General features: G+C 41.0%; 1 protein-coding gene across 5 annotated transcripts in view; it reads left to right on the forward strand.

The window, feature by feature from the left end:
• Positions 1-16,436, forward strand: part of LOC135090202 (uncharacterized) — a 264,688-nt gene that overhangs the window by 212,050 nt on the left and 36,202 nt on the right. For all 5 annotated transcript variants that reach the window (XR_010261825.1, XR_010261826.1, XR_010261824.1 and 2 more), the window contains one exon: positions 4,213-4,285. Coding sequence is in view for 2 of the 5 variants with exons in the window: in XM_063986661.1 (XP_063842731.1) it covers positions 4,213-4,217 (5 nt within the window). In the remaining 3 variants the exon portion in view is untranslated. The remainder of the gene's footprint in view (positions 1-4,212; positions 4,286-16,436) is intronic.

A 16,436-nucleotide genomic window follows, 5' to 3' on the forward strand; every position in this document is an offset into this window, starting at 1 on the left:
CCCGCAGACGAGGCGCGGACCACCAAACTCTCTCTCTCTCTCTCTCTCTCTCTCTCTCTCTCTCTCTCTCTCTCTCTCTCTCTCTCTCTCTCTCTTGTTTCTCTCGTTCTTTCTTCGCTTTTCCTTTTTCGTGTCTTCTTTTTTTGTTTTCTTTTTTGTTTTCTTTTTTCTATTTAGCTTTATTGTATTTTCTTATTTATATTCTTTCTTTCTTTCTTTCTTTCTTTTTTTCCTGCTGTACTTGTCTGTCTTGTTTCTTCCCGTTTTCCTTCTGTCATTCATTCCTTTCATTCCTTCTTTTTCCTTCATTTCTCTCTATATAATTTTTCTTTGTTTTGTCTCACTGTTTTTTTTTACCATTGCTTAATCTCTCTCTCTCTCTCTCTCTCTCTCTCTCTCTCTCTCTCTCTCTCTCTCTCTCTCTCTCTCTCTCTCTCTCTCTCTCTCTCTCTCTCTCTCTCTATTAATCCTTTATTAAACCCTCGTCTCCATTTATCAGCCTCTCCCTTTTCCTTTCTTTCTCAGTCTCTCTCTCTTACTCCTTCCATCATCATCAGTTCAAGACGGATTTTCTCTTTTTCTCTCTCTTAGTCCTTCTCTTCGTTATTTTCTTCCATCATTCCTCTCTCTCTCTCTCTCTCTCTCTCTCTCTCTCTCTCTCTCTCTCTCTCTCTCTCTCTCTCTCTCTCTCTCTCTCTCTCTCTCTCTCTCTCTCTCTCTCTCTCTCTCTCTATCCCTCCTTTTATTATATTCATCTATCTTCTCCTTTATCATGCTACGCCGTTTTCTGTTTTTCTTTATTTTTTTTATTCTTTGTTTCTTTTTTGCTACAATTTTTTTTTATTTCTTCCGTGTTTTCTTTTGGTATTTTCATTTTTTTCTCTTCTTTTCAAAACTCTTCCATTGATTTTGCCTTCTTTTTCTTTCTTTCCTTCCCTCCTTTCTTTCTCTCTCTCTCTCCCCTTCCTCCTCTCTCCTCCTCCCTTCTTGAGACACTACCACCTGTTTCTTCTCCTCCTCCTCCTCCTCCTCCTCCTCCTCCTCCTCCTCCTCCTCCTCCTCCTCCTCCTCCTCCTTGTCGTTTCCTTTCTTTCTTTCTCTTCTTCGTATTTTTTTCTTACAGTGAAGGTGATCGTAGTAATAGTAGTAGTAGTAGTAGTAGTAGTAGTAGTAGTAGAGTAGTAGTAGTAGTAGTAGTAGTTGTTGTTATTGTTGTTGTTGTTGTTGTTGTTGTTGTTGTTGTTGTTGTTGTTGTTGTTGTTGTTGTCTTCTTCTTTTCTTACAGTGGTGATAGTGGTGGTAGTAGTAGTAGTAGTAGTAGTAGTAGTAGTAGTAGTAGTAGTAGTAGTAGTAGTAGTAGAAGCAATAAAAGTAGTATTGATAGTGGTGGTGGTGTTAGAGGTTGTAAAAGTAGCAATACTAGTAATAATAATAATAGTAGTAGTAGTTGCTGTTGTTGTCATCGTTTTCTTTCTTCTTACAATGATAATAATAACAGCAGCAATAACAGTAGCAGTAACAGTAGTGGTGGTGGTGGTAATGGTGGTGGCTGGGGGGAGTGGGGGTGTGCTTCCTAAACCTTTACCTAATGGATGGACACAATTAGGGCGGCCGGTCACCGTATAAGAAGAATTCATAATCATTTATAACTCTATACGCCTCCCTGCCCGCTCTAATTTACCCCGTCCGGTGCTGGGGGGACGGGGCAGGGGGAGGAGAGAACTAACCCGCCCCATCCCCTCTCCTTCCTCCCCTTCCCTCTGTCTCTCCCTTGTCTTTTCCTGTCTTTCCTCTGCCTCACGCTTATCCCTTGTCCACCATTTCTCTCTCTCTCTCTCTCTCTCTCTCTCTCTCTCTCTCTCTCTCTCTCTCTCTCTCTCTCTCTCTCTCTCTCTCTCTCTCTCTCTCTTTCCGTTCTTCATTAGTATTCTCCCTCCGATCTTTCTCTTTCTGCTCCTCTCTTTCTGTCTGTCTGTGTCTTCCTCTGCTCTCTCTCTCTCTCTCTCTCTCTCTCTCTCTCTCTCTCTCTCTCTCTCTCTCTCTCTCTCTCTCTCTCTCTCTCTCTCTCTCTCTCTCCATCTTGTTTCCTGTTTCATCTTATACAAACCTATCATGCCTGCTTCCTGCCTCTCTCCCTTCCTCTCTCTCTCTCTCTCTCTCTCTCTCTCTCTCTCTCTCTCTCTCTCTCTCTCTCTCTCTCTCTCTCCTTTACAGCGGTCATTTCGAGTTACAAGAGTGTTTATTTTCTTCTCGTATTTCAGTATTGTGGTCATTCTTCATTATTGCACTTAAAGATGTATAGAGTGTCCTTAAAGTAGTGAAGGTTGCGTATTGTTAGGTTAGGTTAAGTGTCTGTCTGTTTTCTTTCAATTTTTTTTTATTTGTTTATTTTTGGGTTGGGTTAGGTTCGTCTTTTTTGTCTGTTTTGTTTATTTGTTTATTTTCAGTTTCCTTTATTTATTTACTTTTAGGTTAGGTGTGTCTGTGTTTTGTCTGCTTTCTTTTTTTCCATCATTTTTTTTTTATCTGTTTATTTATTTCGAGGTGGAAAGGAACATATGAAGTTTATGTTATGTTTTTTTTTTTTTTTTTTTTTTAGGTGGTGGAAGTGGGAGGTGATATTAAGTGTGATGAAATTTGCGTAGTTGCAATAGTAGTAGTAGTAGTAATAGTTGTTGTTGTTGTTCCTTCTTCTCTTTCCTTTCTTCTTCTTCTTCTTCTTCTTCTTCTTCTTATTCTTATTCTTATTCTTCTATTGCTACTGCTGCTGCTGCTCCACCACCACTACCACCACCACCACCACCACCATGCTTCCCTCCCCACCACACAGTATCACCCTCACTATTATTTACGAGAGAGACACAATTTATAGCATCATATATATTACCTGTTTTCAAGCGGCAATTACTCACCTGCATTGACTCTATTATTGATGACACCTGCTGATTGATGAAGGAGTTTAAAGGGCATTAATTACCTGTACGACGGAGGAGGAGGAGGAGGAGGAGGAAGAGGTCTTTAACAGGTGTGGCTTCTTATCACACCTTGAAACAATTTGTCACCTCTTATTAAGCCGCTATTGTTACACCTGTCCGTCTATTGTTTGCCTCCATATGTTTGGCAGGTGTGCGTTCCTTCCCTTCTACATCTACACACCTTTTCCTGTCACCTGCCGGCCATTGTACACCTGAGCTCCGTCCCTACACACCTGCAATCTTTATTTTTCTCTCCATACTTTCTCCATATCTTCACTGGTCACCTGCGTTGCTAATTCCACACGTGAACTCAGTCTACACACACCTGCAGTCTTTAGCTGTTTGGCAGGTGTGTCTGTCTTCCCTTCATACCTTCTACATATCTCCACTCGTCACTTACGCAGCCTCTCCATATTTGAACTCGACCTAGACACACCTGCAGTCTTTACTTATTTGTCAGGTGTCTCTCTTCCCTCCTCACCTCCACTTGTCATCTACACACCCATTCTGCACCTGAACCAGATCTGCACACCTGTATTTTCATTTTTTTCTCACGTGTGTTATCTCTGTTATTTATTCTTGTTTCCTTCATTGATTTTTGTTATTGTGGTTTATTATTTGTGATGTGCGGTTGATTCATTTACTTGTACAGTCGGGACTAAATATGTAATGAAAAAGGTGGAAATAGGTAGGTATATTTCATACAGGGACTGCCACGTGTAGGCCTGATGGCTTCTTGCAGCTTCCCTTATTTTTTATGTTCTTATGTTCTTATGAAAAAATAAAAAAAGTTGTGTTCAAATGTTCATTATCGTCGTTTATTTAAGATTTCATTCATTCATATTATTTGTACATTTATTTCTACGTTTATTTGCATGGTTTACTTTTTTTTTTTTTTTTTTTTCCCACAACTCGACTTTCAGTAATTAACCTTTTTTACAATTTGTTTTCTATATTTTCTTACGTTAACTTTTTTTTTTTATCTGTTTAATTTCGATTTTTTCTACGGTGGCTTAAATAAAGTGTTGGTGTTGCTCTCTTTTCCAGGATGGTCAAAATTTTTTTCCAGGATGGTCAAAATGAAGTATTGTTTTCTTTCCTGGAAGTCAAGATGTAGTGTTTTTTTTTTTTTCAGGATGATCAAGTATTGAAAACAATACTTGATCATCCTGTTCAAGATCAAGTTTTGCTTTTTTTTTTCCAGGATGATCAAAATAAAGTATTGTTTTCTTTCCAGGATGACCAAGATGAATTGCTGGTGGCAGGCGAGGGCAGGATGGACGAGGACACGAGGACGGCCTGATGAAGAGGTGAGAAGTAACATACAACATTCAGTATCTAGGAAAAACTAAACATTTAAAATCCATTGAAAAAATACCTTCGTCTTTTGCTATTTTCGATTGATAAAAAAAAAAAAAAGAAAAGTGAGAAGCAACACATACAACACTGAGTACAAGAAAAAAAAAATAAATAAATTGAATCGAAAAAATACCTTCATCTCTTCCCATTTTTGTTCCTGTAAGACCAAAAACAAATACATACGCGACAAAATATTAAAATATAAAGCAAACTGATATAAGGAAAAAGAGGAAAAATATGTATATAATAGAGAAAACCTAATATATATATATATATATATATATATATATATATATATATATATATATATATATATATATATATATATATATATATATATATATATATATATATATATATATATATATATATATACAACTGATTATTTTAAGTTTTCCCTGCAAGACCAAAACAAGTATAGCCAAAACCCAAATAAATAAAACTAAAACAAATTAATACAAGGAAAACGGAAAAAAAAAAATAACAAAACGAGAAAGAGAAATGAAGCACGAAACGAAAAACGAGAAGCGAGACGAGGCGAGGCGGGAACAACAAAGGCACGTTCTAAATTACCTACGTACCTTCCGTGTTTTTGCGTTATTACTCCGTTTAATTTTTATTCGTAATTCCACAACGCTTCTCTTTGTGGGATCAGAAGCCAACACGAAAGGGATCCAAGACTCTTTGTTGCGAGATTTTTTTAAGTCGCTTATTTATTTCTCCTTTTTCAAGCGGAAGAAGATGATTAGTTGATGAGATAAACACTGTGATGGCCGCCACGGGAGAGAGAGAGAGAGAGAGAGAGAGAGAGAGAGAGAGAGAGAGAGAGAGAGAGAGAGTTCCATACATTGACTAACAACAAAAAATAAACAAACCGACACACACACACACACACACACACACACACACACACACACACAGTACACATAACAAACAAACAAATATAAAAACAGACAGACGGACGGACGGACAGACAGCCAAGCAAACAAACAAAACAAAAAAGACAGAACTGAAAAAATAACGAAAAAAATCCGAAAGGCGTGCACACGCATGCAAGATAATGATGTGTGTGTGTGTGTGTGTGTGTGTGTGTGTGTGTGTGCGTGGCCAGAGGGCGTGCGAGCGTAGAACAGACACAGGATGATGACAGGTAATGAGAGGGGCGGGGCTGGAGGAGGAAGAAGAGGAGGAGGAGAAAGAAGAGGAGGAGGAGGAGGAGGAGGAGGAGGCCGGTGTGTGGTCGTTTTAGCCTCAGTAGCGTGACTCAGCCCCGCCCTCCTTTACCTCCCTCCCTTCCCTCCATCCCTCCTTCCCTCCCTCTTTTCCTTAATTTACGGACCAATTACCAACAGGTCAAAATGTAGGGAGGTGAAATAGGAAACACACCCTTAGATACATTAGTACCCTCCCTCTCCCTCTGCCTCTCTCTCCCTCTCCCTCTCTGTTCCTCTCCCACTCCCTCTCTCTCAGTATAGACAAAGCCGCCACTTGCTACGTCTTAATTAGCCGTACCTGAGGCTCGCCCAGGTAACTCCCAAATACACCTGTGCAGAAGAGACCTCTTGCTACACCTGTTGTGGTTGTTCATTCGCTCATTCATTTGTTTATTCGTTTTATGTGTGGGTTGAATTGTGTATTTATTTTTTTCGTGGATTTGTGCTTTTATTTGTATATTTATTTGTGTATGTTTTTGTTTGTGTGTTTAGTTGTTTATTTATATATTCATTAATCTATCTGTTCGTCTGTTTCGTGTGTTGGTTTCGGAAAGGTGGGATAAGTTGAGAAAGGAGGAAGAAGAGAAACAAAAGGAAGAGGAAGAAGGGAAATAAAAGAAAGGAAGGAAGGACCGAAGGAAGAAGAAGAAGATGATGATGATAATGATGATGATGATGAACAACAACAACAACAGCAGCAGCAGCAGCAAACAGCACACAACAAAAAACAGCGAGAAGAGCATTTGAACGAACGAACGAACAACAACAACAACAACAACAACAACAACAACAACAACAACAGCAGCAGCAGAAAAAAAACCTACATCAGAAAGAACCAGACAAAAAATACCCGGCAACTTAAACCACGGGGCGTTGTTGTTGTTGTTGTTGTTCATCATCATCATCATCATCATCATCATCATCATCATTTTCTTCTCCTTCTTCTTTCCTGCCCTGCCCCGCCCAGCCCTGCCCCCTGACGCGCCCACAGACAGGCACAGGCACCCAGAATCAGCGGGAAGATCACTGCCGCTGCGTTTAGTTGGGGGTGTTGAAGGGAGGAAGGGAGAGAGTTAAGAGTGGTCGAGGGTCGTTCATAAGTCAAAACAGGGACGGAACTAAGTCATTTGGCGCTCGCTCTCTCTCTCTCTCTCTCTCTCTCTCTCTCTCTCTCTCTCTCTCTCTCTCTCTCTCTCTCTCTCTCTCTCTCTCTCTCGATACAGGTTTGTGCATAAGAGAAAGAAAAAACTGCCCTCCACATCATCTTCTCATCTTCCCCTTCTTCTTCTTCCCCTCTTCAGGTCCCCGTCCCCCGCCACTAATTATGTTTACCTGGGGTGGAGGCAGCCAGGTGAAATTAGGCATCGATTTGTGGGTAGCAATAGCGGGGAGGGAGGAAAGAAAGGGAAGAGGGGAGAGAAAGGGGAGAGAGCATAGAGAGGACAGTGAAGAAAAAGGGAAGTGATGAAAGAGAAGGGATGAAGAATACGGAGGGAGGGAGGGAGGGAAGGGGAAGAGGGGAGAGAAAGGGGGATAAAATAAGAAGAGTAGAGAAGGGAGTGGAAAAAAGGAAAGGAATGGAAGAGGGGAGAGAGAGGGAGAGGACATAGGGAATAAAGAAAGGAAAAGAGAGGATGATGAAAGAGGAGGGAGAAGGAATAAAGAAGGCAATGTGAAAAAGAGGAAAGAAAAAGGAAAAGGGGAAAGAAATGGGCGAGAATATAGAAAGGATAGTGAAGAGGAAGGATGAATAAAGAAGGAAGAAAAGCAGTGAAAAAAAAGAGAAGAAAGGAAAGAAAAGAAGGATAGGATAAAGAAAAAATAACAGAGGAAATAAAATGAAAAGAAAGGATGATAGAAAGGGAGAAAGATGAGAATGTAAACAGGGAAGGAAATAAAATAAAGAGAAAAGGAATGAAAGGAGAAGTAGAAAGAATATAAGAAATGGTACCAAGGATGAGAGAGAGAGAGAGAGAGAGAGAGAGAGAGAGAGAGAGAGAGAGAGAGAGAGAGAGAGAGAGAGAGAGAAGCACACAACCCTCTCACTATCATTACTAACTTCATGACAAGCTTCGTTCATGATCATTATTTCTTTCGTAATCTTGAAAAAAAGAAAAAGGAAAACGGACAGACACATACTAACCCCTCTCCCTCGTCCTCCTCCTCCTCCTCCTCCTCCTCCTCCTCCTCCTCCTCCTCCTCCTCCTCCTCCTCCTCGTTTAATGGGGATAATTCGCGATATAAGTTGTACCTCCCAGTCATTACCTGTGGCCAATTAACTACCTGTTCTGTGGCCGCCTCGCTCACGTAAATAGGCGGCTCAGGTGTGTCTCAGGTGCGCCAGGTGTTCCTCCTCTCCCTCTCTCCCTCCCCTTTCCTCTTCCCTCTCTTTCTTCCTCCCTCCCTCCTCCCTTTCTCCATTCCCTTCGTCGTCGTTTGTTCTTTATTTGATTTTAGATTTTATTTTTCCATCGCCCGTTTTCTTTTCTCTTTTTTGTTTTTTATTTTTTTTATTTTCTTGGTTCGTTTTATTTATTTATTCATTTATTTATCTATTTACTTATTTATTTGTTTGTTTATTTATTTGTTTTATGTATCTTACGTTTTTTTTTTTTTTTGGGGGGGGGTTTGTTTAGTCTACAACATTAAAATTTTCTCTTTTTCACCTATTTCCTTATGCTTTCTTCTATTTTTTTTTATTTTTTCCTTATTTTTTTCTTTGTTTTCATTTTTTCTTTCGTTTGTTTTGATTTCGTTTATTTTCTTATATTTTCTCTTTTCTTCCTCTTCTTACTATACTTTACTTTCGTTAACTTTTTTGTCTTTTTTTTTTTTGTAGGTCTACTTTCCTTTGATTTTGCGTGTTTTTTTTTTTCCACTTATGCCCCTTTATTTTTCTAGTTTTCCATTACCCGTCATTACTTCTCCGTCTTTTCCCTAACTTTCTGTGTTTTTCTACTTTTTTTTTGTTTTTCCCTTGTACATGCTTTACTTTTTCCGTTTTCCTCTCCTTGCCTCCCTTTACTTTTCCGTTTTTCACTTTACCCCTTTACTTTTCCAATTTTCCCCCTTCACCTGTTTCCTTTTTTCGCCTTTATATCTTTTTTTCCACTTCTTTCCTTTAATGATCTTTTTCCCTTTTTTTTTTCACCTTTACCTCCCTTTATATTCTCCGTTTCCTTACTCTATCCCCCTTTACTTTTCCATTTTTTTCCTTTTCCCCCTTTACTGTAAATTTCCGATTTTTTCCTCCTTCACCTTCCTTTATTTTTCCGTCGTTTGCCTCTGTATCCTTGATTTTTTTTTCCCCCATTTTGTCCTCCTTACCCATTTACTTTTTCGTTTTTCTTTCCTCTGAACGTGTCACTTTTAAGAACAAACGCGCTAGAAAAAAGTGATATTCTTCCTTTTAGAGAGAAAAATAATATGAACAAAAATAAAACATGGTTGGAACATGAAACTGGATCTTAACACCTGCTCACCTGACTCACCTGTGTAAATAGTGGATTAGGGGACAGGTGATGCGTGTGGGGAGTGGTAGAATAACTTATTTTTCATCTTCCCATCTTTTATCATGTATGTTTGTTTGATGTACACCCCAGCATACACAAACAGACTCAGAGAAGTGTGTGTGTATGGGGGGAGGGGGGAGTGATTTATTTACCAGAATCATGTCTTCTTTTGACACTATCTCTGTCTGCACTCTTTATTATTATCTCTCTTTGGTTTTTCCTTTCTTTTTCTGCTTTTTTCATCTACATTCTTCATTCTTTCTTTTTTCTTAATTCTTTTTTTTTTTTACTCTTCCAGTTATTCACTTTTGTGTTTCTTTTGTTATTTCTCTGTTTCCTTCTTTCTTTTTTTCGTACTTTTCATCGATATTCTTCCTATTCTTCCTTCTTTTTCATATTTTTTTTTTACTCTTTCCCAGTTGTTCACTTTCTTCCTTTCGTTACCTGTCTCTATTTCCTATTTTATTCTTTCCTTTTTTTTTCTTTTCCTGCTTTTCATTAGTATTCTTCCTATTCTTCCTGCTTTTCATAATTTCCTTTTTTTATTCTTATTTTTCAGTTATTCACTTTTCTCTCGTTATCTATCTCTGTTTCCTCCCTTTATTACTTTTTCCTCTTTCTGTTCCTGTCCTTTCCTGGTTTTCCACTTGTATTGTTTTCCTATTCTTCCTTCTCTTCTCATAATTCTTTTTTTTCTTTTCTATCGTTTTCTTTCCCAGTTATTCACTTCTGTCTTCCTTTCACTATCTATTACCTTTCACCATCCGTTTCCCTCTCCTTTCCTCCCTTCTTCCCTTTCTCTTACATAAGAACATAAGAAATAAGGGAAGCTGCAAGAAGCGACCAGGCTTACACATGGCAGTCCCTGTATGAAACACACCTACCTATTTCCATCTGCTATCCCCATCCATAAACTTGTCTAATCTTCTCTTAAAGCTCTCTAGTGTCCTAGCACTAACTACATGATTACTGAGTCCGTTCCACTCATCTACCACTCTATTTGAGAACCAATTTTTTCCTATACCCTCCCTCCTTTCCTTCCTTCCTTCCTTCCTTTTTTCCCTTCTTCCCTTCCATCCCTTCCTTCCCTCCTACCTTTTTTTCCCTTCCATCCTTTCTTCCCTTCCTTCCTTCCCTTTCTTTCCTTCCGTTCCTCCCTTCCATCCCTTCTCTCCCCTTCTCTCTTCCCTTCCCTCCCTTCCACCCTTCCTTCCTCTAGCTAACCCTCAACACCTCCCATCCTTCCCTTCTTCGCTTCTTTCTTTCCTGCCTCCCTTACTTTCCTTCCATCCTTCCTCTCCCTCTTTCATCCACCTCTCCCTCCGCCCCCAAACACCACCCACGTCTGGCAGAGTGATGACAGCCATAACAGGCAACAAATCGCTGTTCACTCATTTGCTATAAAAATTTCCTGTCTTGCCTTCTTCGTTCGTGTTGAAGGTTATGGTCAAAACCGCAAACCCGTTTTCTTCCTTCCGGCGTCATGACAGAAAACGTGATTATTATTCGTTCTGAAATCCGTAAGACATATTAGATAAAAAAAAAAAAAATGTGTTATAATTTGTAGGTAATCATGCATTTATGTATATGAAAATTTATATGACTTTTTCCGACTTTTCTTTTTTTCCGGGGTGTATCCTGGAAATTTCATCATCAGCCCTCGTTTTCCTTTTTTTTTTTCCTCTCTTCTCTCAATGAAAATCACTGAATATCTAAAATTTACACTTACGAGTACGCAGGCATTTACTTACATGGAAACTTACGGTACTTTGCTTTCCAGCCTTTTTTTTTCTATGGTGTATCCTGGAAACTTCATTACCAACCCTCGTTTTCTTTTTCTTTTTCTTTCTCCTTCTCCTTTAATGAAAATCACTGAATAATATCTTCATATGAACACGGACATACGCATTTACATACAGGAAAATTTACGTTATTTTGATTTTCCAGCCCTTTTTCCCCTACATTGCGTCTTGGAAACATTATCAATCATCGTTTTCCTTATTTTCTTTCTCCCTTTTAAAAATCACTGACTAACATTTTCAAATTTACACGTACACACATACTTACGCGCATACGTTCTTTGTTTTCCAGTGTATTTTCTCTCATACTCCATCCTGGAAACACCATTAACGCTCTTTTTTCCCACTAATTTCCTCCTTTCACGTACACTGAAAAAATTACGTACTTAGCTTTCCATCTTTCTTTCCCCCTCATACTGCATCCTGGAAACTTCATCACCAGCCTTAATTTTCCCTAATTTCCTTCTAACCTGTCAAGTCTCCCCTCAAAGAAAACGTACCAAAGGACTTGCGACTGAATAAATGAATAAAAAAAACGGGAAGAAGGAAAGGAAGGAAGCCAGGAGCCCCCTCAGTGTGCTTTTCCAAGGTCGCAATTAGTGTTTCCCATAGTTTCCCCTTCTGCCTCTGACACAGTTTTATTATCTTTTATTATCTTCCGCCTGTTAATGTCTCACTTCCGCCGCGCCTTGATAAATAAACGCCGAGAGAAAACTGCCACTGTTTGCCCTCCGGTGCTTAGGTACTGGCCGACGACCTCTCTCTCTCTCTCTCTCTCTCTCTCTCTCTCTCTCTCTCTCTCTCTCTCTCTCTCTCTCTCTGTGTGTGTGTGTGTGTGTGTGTGTGTGTGTGTGTGTGTTACGTAAACTTTGCTTTTTCTCCTTTAGCATTGTTTACCTTAGAGAGAGAGAGAGAGAGAGAGAGAGAGAGAGAGAGAGAGAGAGAGAGAGAGAGAGAGAGAGAGAGAGAGAGAGAGAGAGAGCATAATTTTTAAGGAACATTGCACAGAGAGAGGAGGGAGAAAGAAAGTGAGAGAAAAGAAAAGGATAGAACGAAAGTAAGAGGGAAGAGATTAGAAGAAGAAGAAAAAGAAGAAGAAGAAGAGAAGGAGGAGGGGGAGGAAGAGGAGGAAGAGGAGGAAGAGGAAGAAGAGAAGGAGGAGGAGGAGGAGCAAGAAACAACATCATCAACAGCAGCAAAAAAACAAGATGAGAAAGAAGAAAAAGAAAAGCAACAACAACAACAGTAACAACAACAACAACAACAACAACAACAACAACAACACCTACACCACTACCACCACTACCACCAACAACAACAACTATAAGAGGAACCAGAGAAGTAAGAAGAGAGAGAGAAAAAAAAGAAGAGGAAGTATGTACAGAGGGAGGCGGAAGGAAGCCAGGCACAGCAGCAGGGGAGAGGAGAGGAGGGGAAGCAGGCAGCCAGGCAGGTTAAGTTGTCTGGTAACCTTCCGTTTCAAGACCACGGGGAACCTACTTTGAACCTGCATCCAGCCTGTAAATCCTGACAGGTCATCACGAGGAGGAGGAGGAGGAGGAGGAGGAAGAGTCCCTTCGAAAAAATTGTATATAAATATCAGAAAATGGACTGAGAGATCGTTGCTGAAGGGGAAGAAGATGGAGGAGGAGGAAGAGGAAGAGGAGGAAGAAGAGGAGGAGGACGAGGAGGAGGAGGGGGGCGGTGTCATAAGGTAACAAGGTATAAGGGTTGGAAACTTTTATATGTCAAGGGGAGAGGGAAGGAAAAATTAGAAAGAGGGGAAGAAGATTTAAATGATTCGTGGAAACTAAGAAGATCAGTGAAGGGAAGAGGAGAGAGGAAAGAAAGGGAAGGAGAGAGGGAAGAAAGTGTTGGAAGGAGGGGGATGTGGGAAGAATGAATGGAACAATTAAGAAAACTGAAAAGGTGAAAATGACTCTCTCTCTCTCTCTCTCTCTCTCTCTCTCTCTCTCTCTCTCTCTCTCTCTCTCTCTCTCTCTCTCTCTCTCTCTCTCTCTCTCTCTCTCTCTCTCTCTCTCTCTCTCTCTTTCAGGAAATACATACGTCTGAAGGCAATTTTAGTCTATTTGCTCTCTCCTCCTCCTCCTCCTCCTCCTCCTCCTCCTCCTCCTCCTCCTCCTCCTCCTCCTCCTCCTCCTCCTCCTCCTCCTCCTCCTCCTCCCTACACTTTCCTTTACATCTGCTCCTCTTTCATTGACTTTTTATTGCTTCCTTTACCTTTCCTTTATCCTCCTTCCTCCTCCTTCCTTCCTTCCTTCTCTTCTTTCTCCTTTTCTTTATCTTCCTCTTCCTGTTCCTCCTCTCCTTCCTTTCTCTTCTCCTTTTTTTTTTTTTTTGCAAGTTTGCCTGTCTTCCTCATCCTCCTACCTTATTCCCCCTCCTCCTCCTCCTTTTCCTCCTCCTCCTCCTCCTCCTCCTCCTCCTCCTCCTCCTCCTCCTCCTCCTCCTCCTCCTCTCATTCCTTTCACCCTCACACGCAAGAAAGTTTTTAAGATAAAGTTATGAAAACGCAACCTCCTTTTTTTTTTCCTTATTTTTTCCTGCCCCAGATTACACTGAGGGGAAATAATTTTGACTCATACACTTTTATAGTATCCCTTGTTTCCTCTTCACTGTTATTCATCACGTTATTTTTATTCTTTTTTTTTAATCTTCACTTTCCTTCTGTTTCCTCTCCTGTTATTCATCATCATTTTTCGTCCATTTTATTTATTTATCTCTTAATTTATTCACTCATTATTGAAATCCTTGAATTAATGCATGTTTTTTTTTATTATTTTGTTTATATTTTTTGGATCCAGTTGTGGGTTAGTTTGTTTAGATCTTTTAAAAAGGATTTGATTCCCTTAAGAAGAGATTTTGATTCCTCGAAAGAGGTTCTAATTCCCTTGAATAGGTTGATTCCTAACTAACCTAACCTTGGCTAACCTAACCTTATCTAACCTAACCTGACTAACCTAACCTTGGCTAACCTAATCTTATCTAACCTAACCTGACCTAACCTAACCTAATCTAACCTAACCTAGTCTAACCTAACCTAACTTAAAGGAGTTATGATTCCCTTAAGTAGGTTCTGATTCCTTTTGCTGCGCCAGACGGGGGAACAAGCTCTCCCGATCCCTTAATTAGTCTCCCTTATTGCCTGTTGTTTACCTGCGACCTCAAAGAACAAGGAGCCGCAGAGATAATTTAGATGAAAGGTGAGGGAGGGGGTTCTCTCTCTCTCTCTCTCTCTCTCTCTCTCTCTCTCTCTCTCTCTCTCTCTCTCTCTCTCTCTCTCTCTCTCTTCCCCTCTATTCTTGTCATCTCTTTTTTTTTTTCTTGCTCTGTTCTCCCTTATTGCCTTTCAACGCTCCTCCTCCTCCTCCTCCTCCTCCTCCTCCTCCTCCTCCTCCTCCTCCTCCTCCTCCTCCTCCTCCTCCTCCTCCTCCTCCTCCTCCTCTTATTTTCTTCACCATGAATTAGTTTATAAGTTTTCCCATTAATTTTGTGATATTTTTACATTAGCATCGATTTTTTTTCCCACGTTTCTTTTAAGTCTATTTTCCATTCTCTCTCTCTCTCTCTCTCTCTCTCTCTCTCTCTCTCTCTCTCTCTCTCTCTCTCTCTCTCTCTCTCTCTCTCTCTCTCTCTCTCTCTCTCTCTCTCTCTTTTATCGTGCTTCTGTTCCTCGTAGATAAATTTATAGATAGGAATGCTGAAAGGATAAACGGCGAGTTGATATGTTTTGTACAAGGACCGCCACGTGTAGACCTGATGGCTTCCTGCAGCTTTCCTTATGCTCTTATGCTCGTACCTCAAACTGTCCTTCATCTCCTCTCCTCTCCGGTTTGGAACATTCATGTCTACCCTAATTCTCTCTTTCCCTTCCCTTTTTTCCCTTCTTTTTATGCACCACTCCCATTTCTTCCTCCTTTCAGTTCTTCCTTTCCGCTTTCCTTTCCCTCCTTTCTTCCCTTTTTTCTTTTTTCCTTGCATTATTTACATTTTTTCCTTCTTCCAATTCTTCCTTTTATCTCTCCTTCCTTTCTTCCCTTCTTCCTTTTTTTTTCCTTGTGTTATTTACATTTCTTCCTCCATTCAATTCTTCCTTCCTTCTCTCCTTCCCCTCCCTTCATCTCTTCTTCCTCACATCTCTTCCTTCCAGTTCTCCTTTATCCTTCTCCTTCCTTTCCTTTCTTTCCTTCTTCCTCACATCTCTTCCTCCAATTCTCCCTCTCCCCCTCTGCTTCCCTTTCTTTTGCCTCTCACCTTCTCACTTCACAGTTTACAGCCGGTATCACCTAGGCAGCCCTCTAGTGGCATTATCCCCAACCCGGCCTTTGTACAAGTAGTTTAAGGCTTCCTAACGCTATACGAAGCCTGAAGCCGAAGACACCAGTAGGATAGCAGCCTGTCACCACCACCACCACCACCACCGCCACCGCCACCGCGACCACCACCACCAGAAGCAGTTCTCTTCACGACGCCCCATTAAATTTAAACATCTCTTCTACAACTCGACTTTGGCTCCCTCATCTTTCCTCCTCCTCCTCCTCCTCCTCCTCCTGCTGCTGCTCCATAAACCCGCGTCACCCCAACAACAGCTCCGTAGCGCCGCCGCCACAGCCCCGCCACCACATCTCCGCCACCTGACGATCAATAACTAAAAGCAACACTCCGCGGGGCCAACAAAGGCAGCGGGAGGCGAGGCGAGGCGACCGGCCGTCCATTCCTCATCGCTGCCGGAATCAAACCTAACCTAACCTAACCTAACCTAACCTAACCTAACCTAAACTAACCTAACCTAACCTAAACTAACTTAACCTAACCTAACTTAACTAACCTAAGTTAACTCAACCAAGCCAAAATTAACCTAGCCTGACTTAGCCTAACCTAACTAAACCAAACTTAACCTAACCTAATCTAACTTAAACCTAACCTAACCTAACAACTTAACCTATCCAAACCTTACCTAACCTAACTTCTAACTGCGTCGCCTTGGGGAAGAGGGAATGAAGGAAGCTGGAGTGAGGGAGACTAGGGTGAGGGAGACGAGGGTGAGGGAGACGAGGGTGAGGGAGGCTAGGGTGAAGGAGGCTACTTTAGGGTGTTTAGGGTGGCGGTAGGGTGTGTAGGAGAGCAGCTTGAGTGAACGAGGATGTAAGAGAGAGAGAGAGAGAAAAAAAAAGAGAGAGAGGGAGGCGGCGCTGGGGGGAGGGGGAGAGTCATCCTTCCTTGATATATAAACGGAGGATGAAAGTCGCGCAAAGATGATAAAAGAGAGTAAAGGGAAAATACCAATAACCAATACGGGAACAGGAGACACGATGCGAGAGAGAGAGAGAGAGAGAGAGAGAGAGAGAGAGAGAGAGAGAGAGAGAGAGAGAGAGAGAGAGAACGGGGAAGGAAAAAGCAAGAAACAGTCTCTGGTTGCTTCATCTTTGGCCCGTATTGTGAAACGCTCTGCTCTCCCACCACAGCTATTTTCAAAGGCCACCGAGATGACTGGCCAGGTTCTCAAGACTGTTTCTCCTGTTAATAATGTAGAAACCTTGTTAATCTGTCACTAGA

Source organism: Scylla paramamosain, chromosome 34 (assembly GCF_035594125.1).
Source record: "Scylla paramamosain isolate STU-SP2022 chromosome 34, ASM3559412v1, whole genome shotgun sequence".
Taxonomy (NCBI): domain Eukaryota; kingdom Metazoa; phylum Arthropoda; class Malacostraca; order Decapoda; family Portunidae; genus Scylla; species Scylla paramamosain.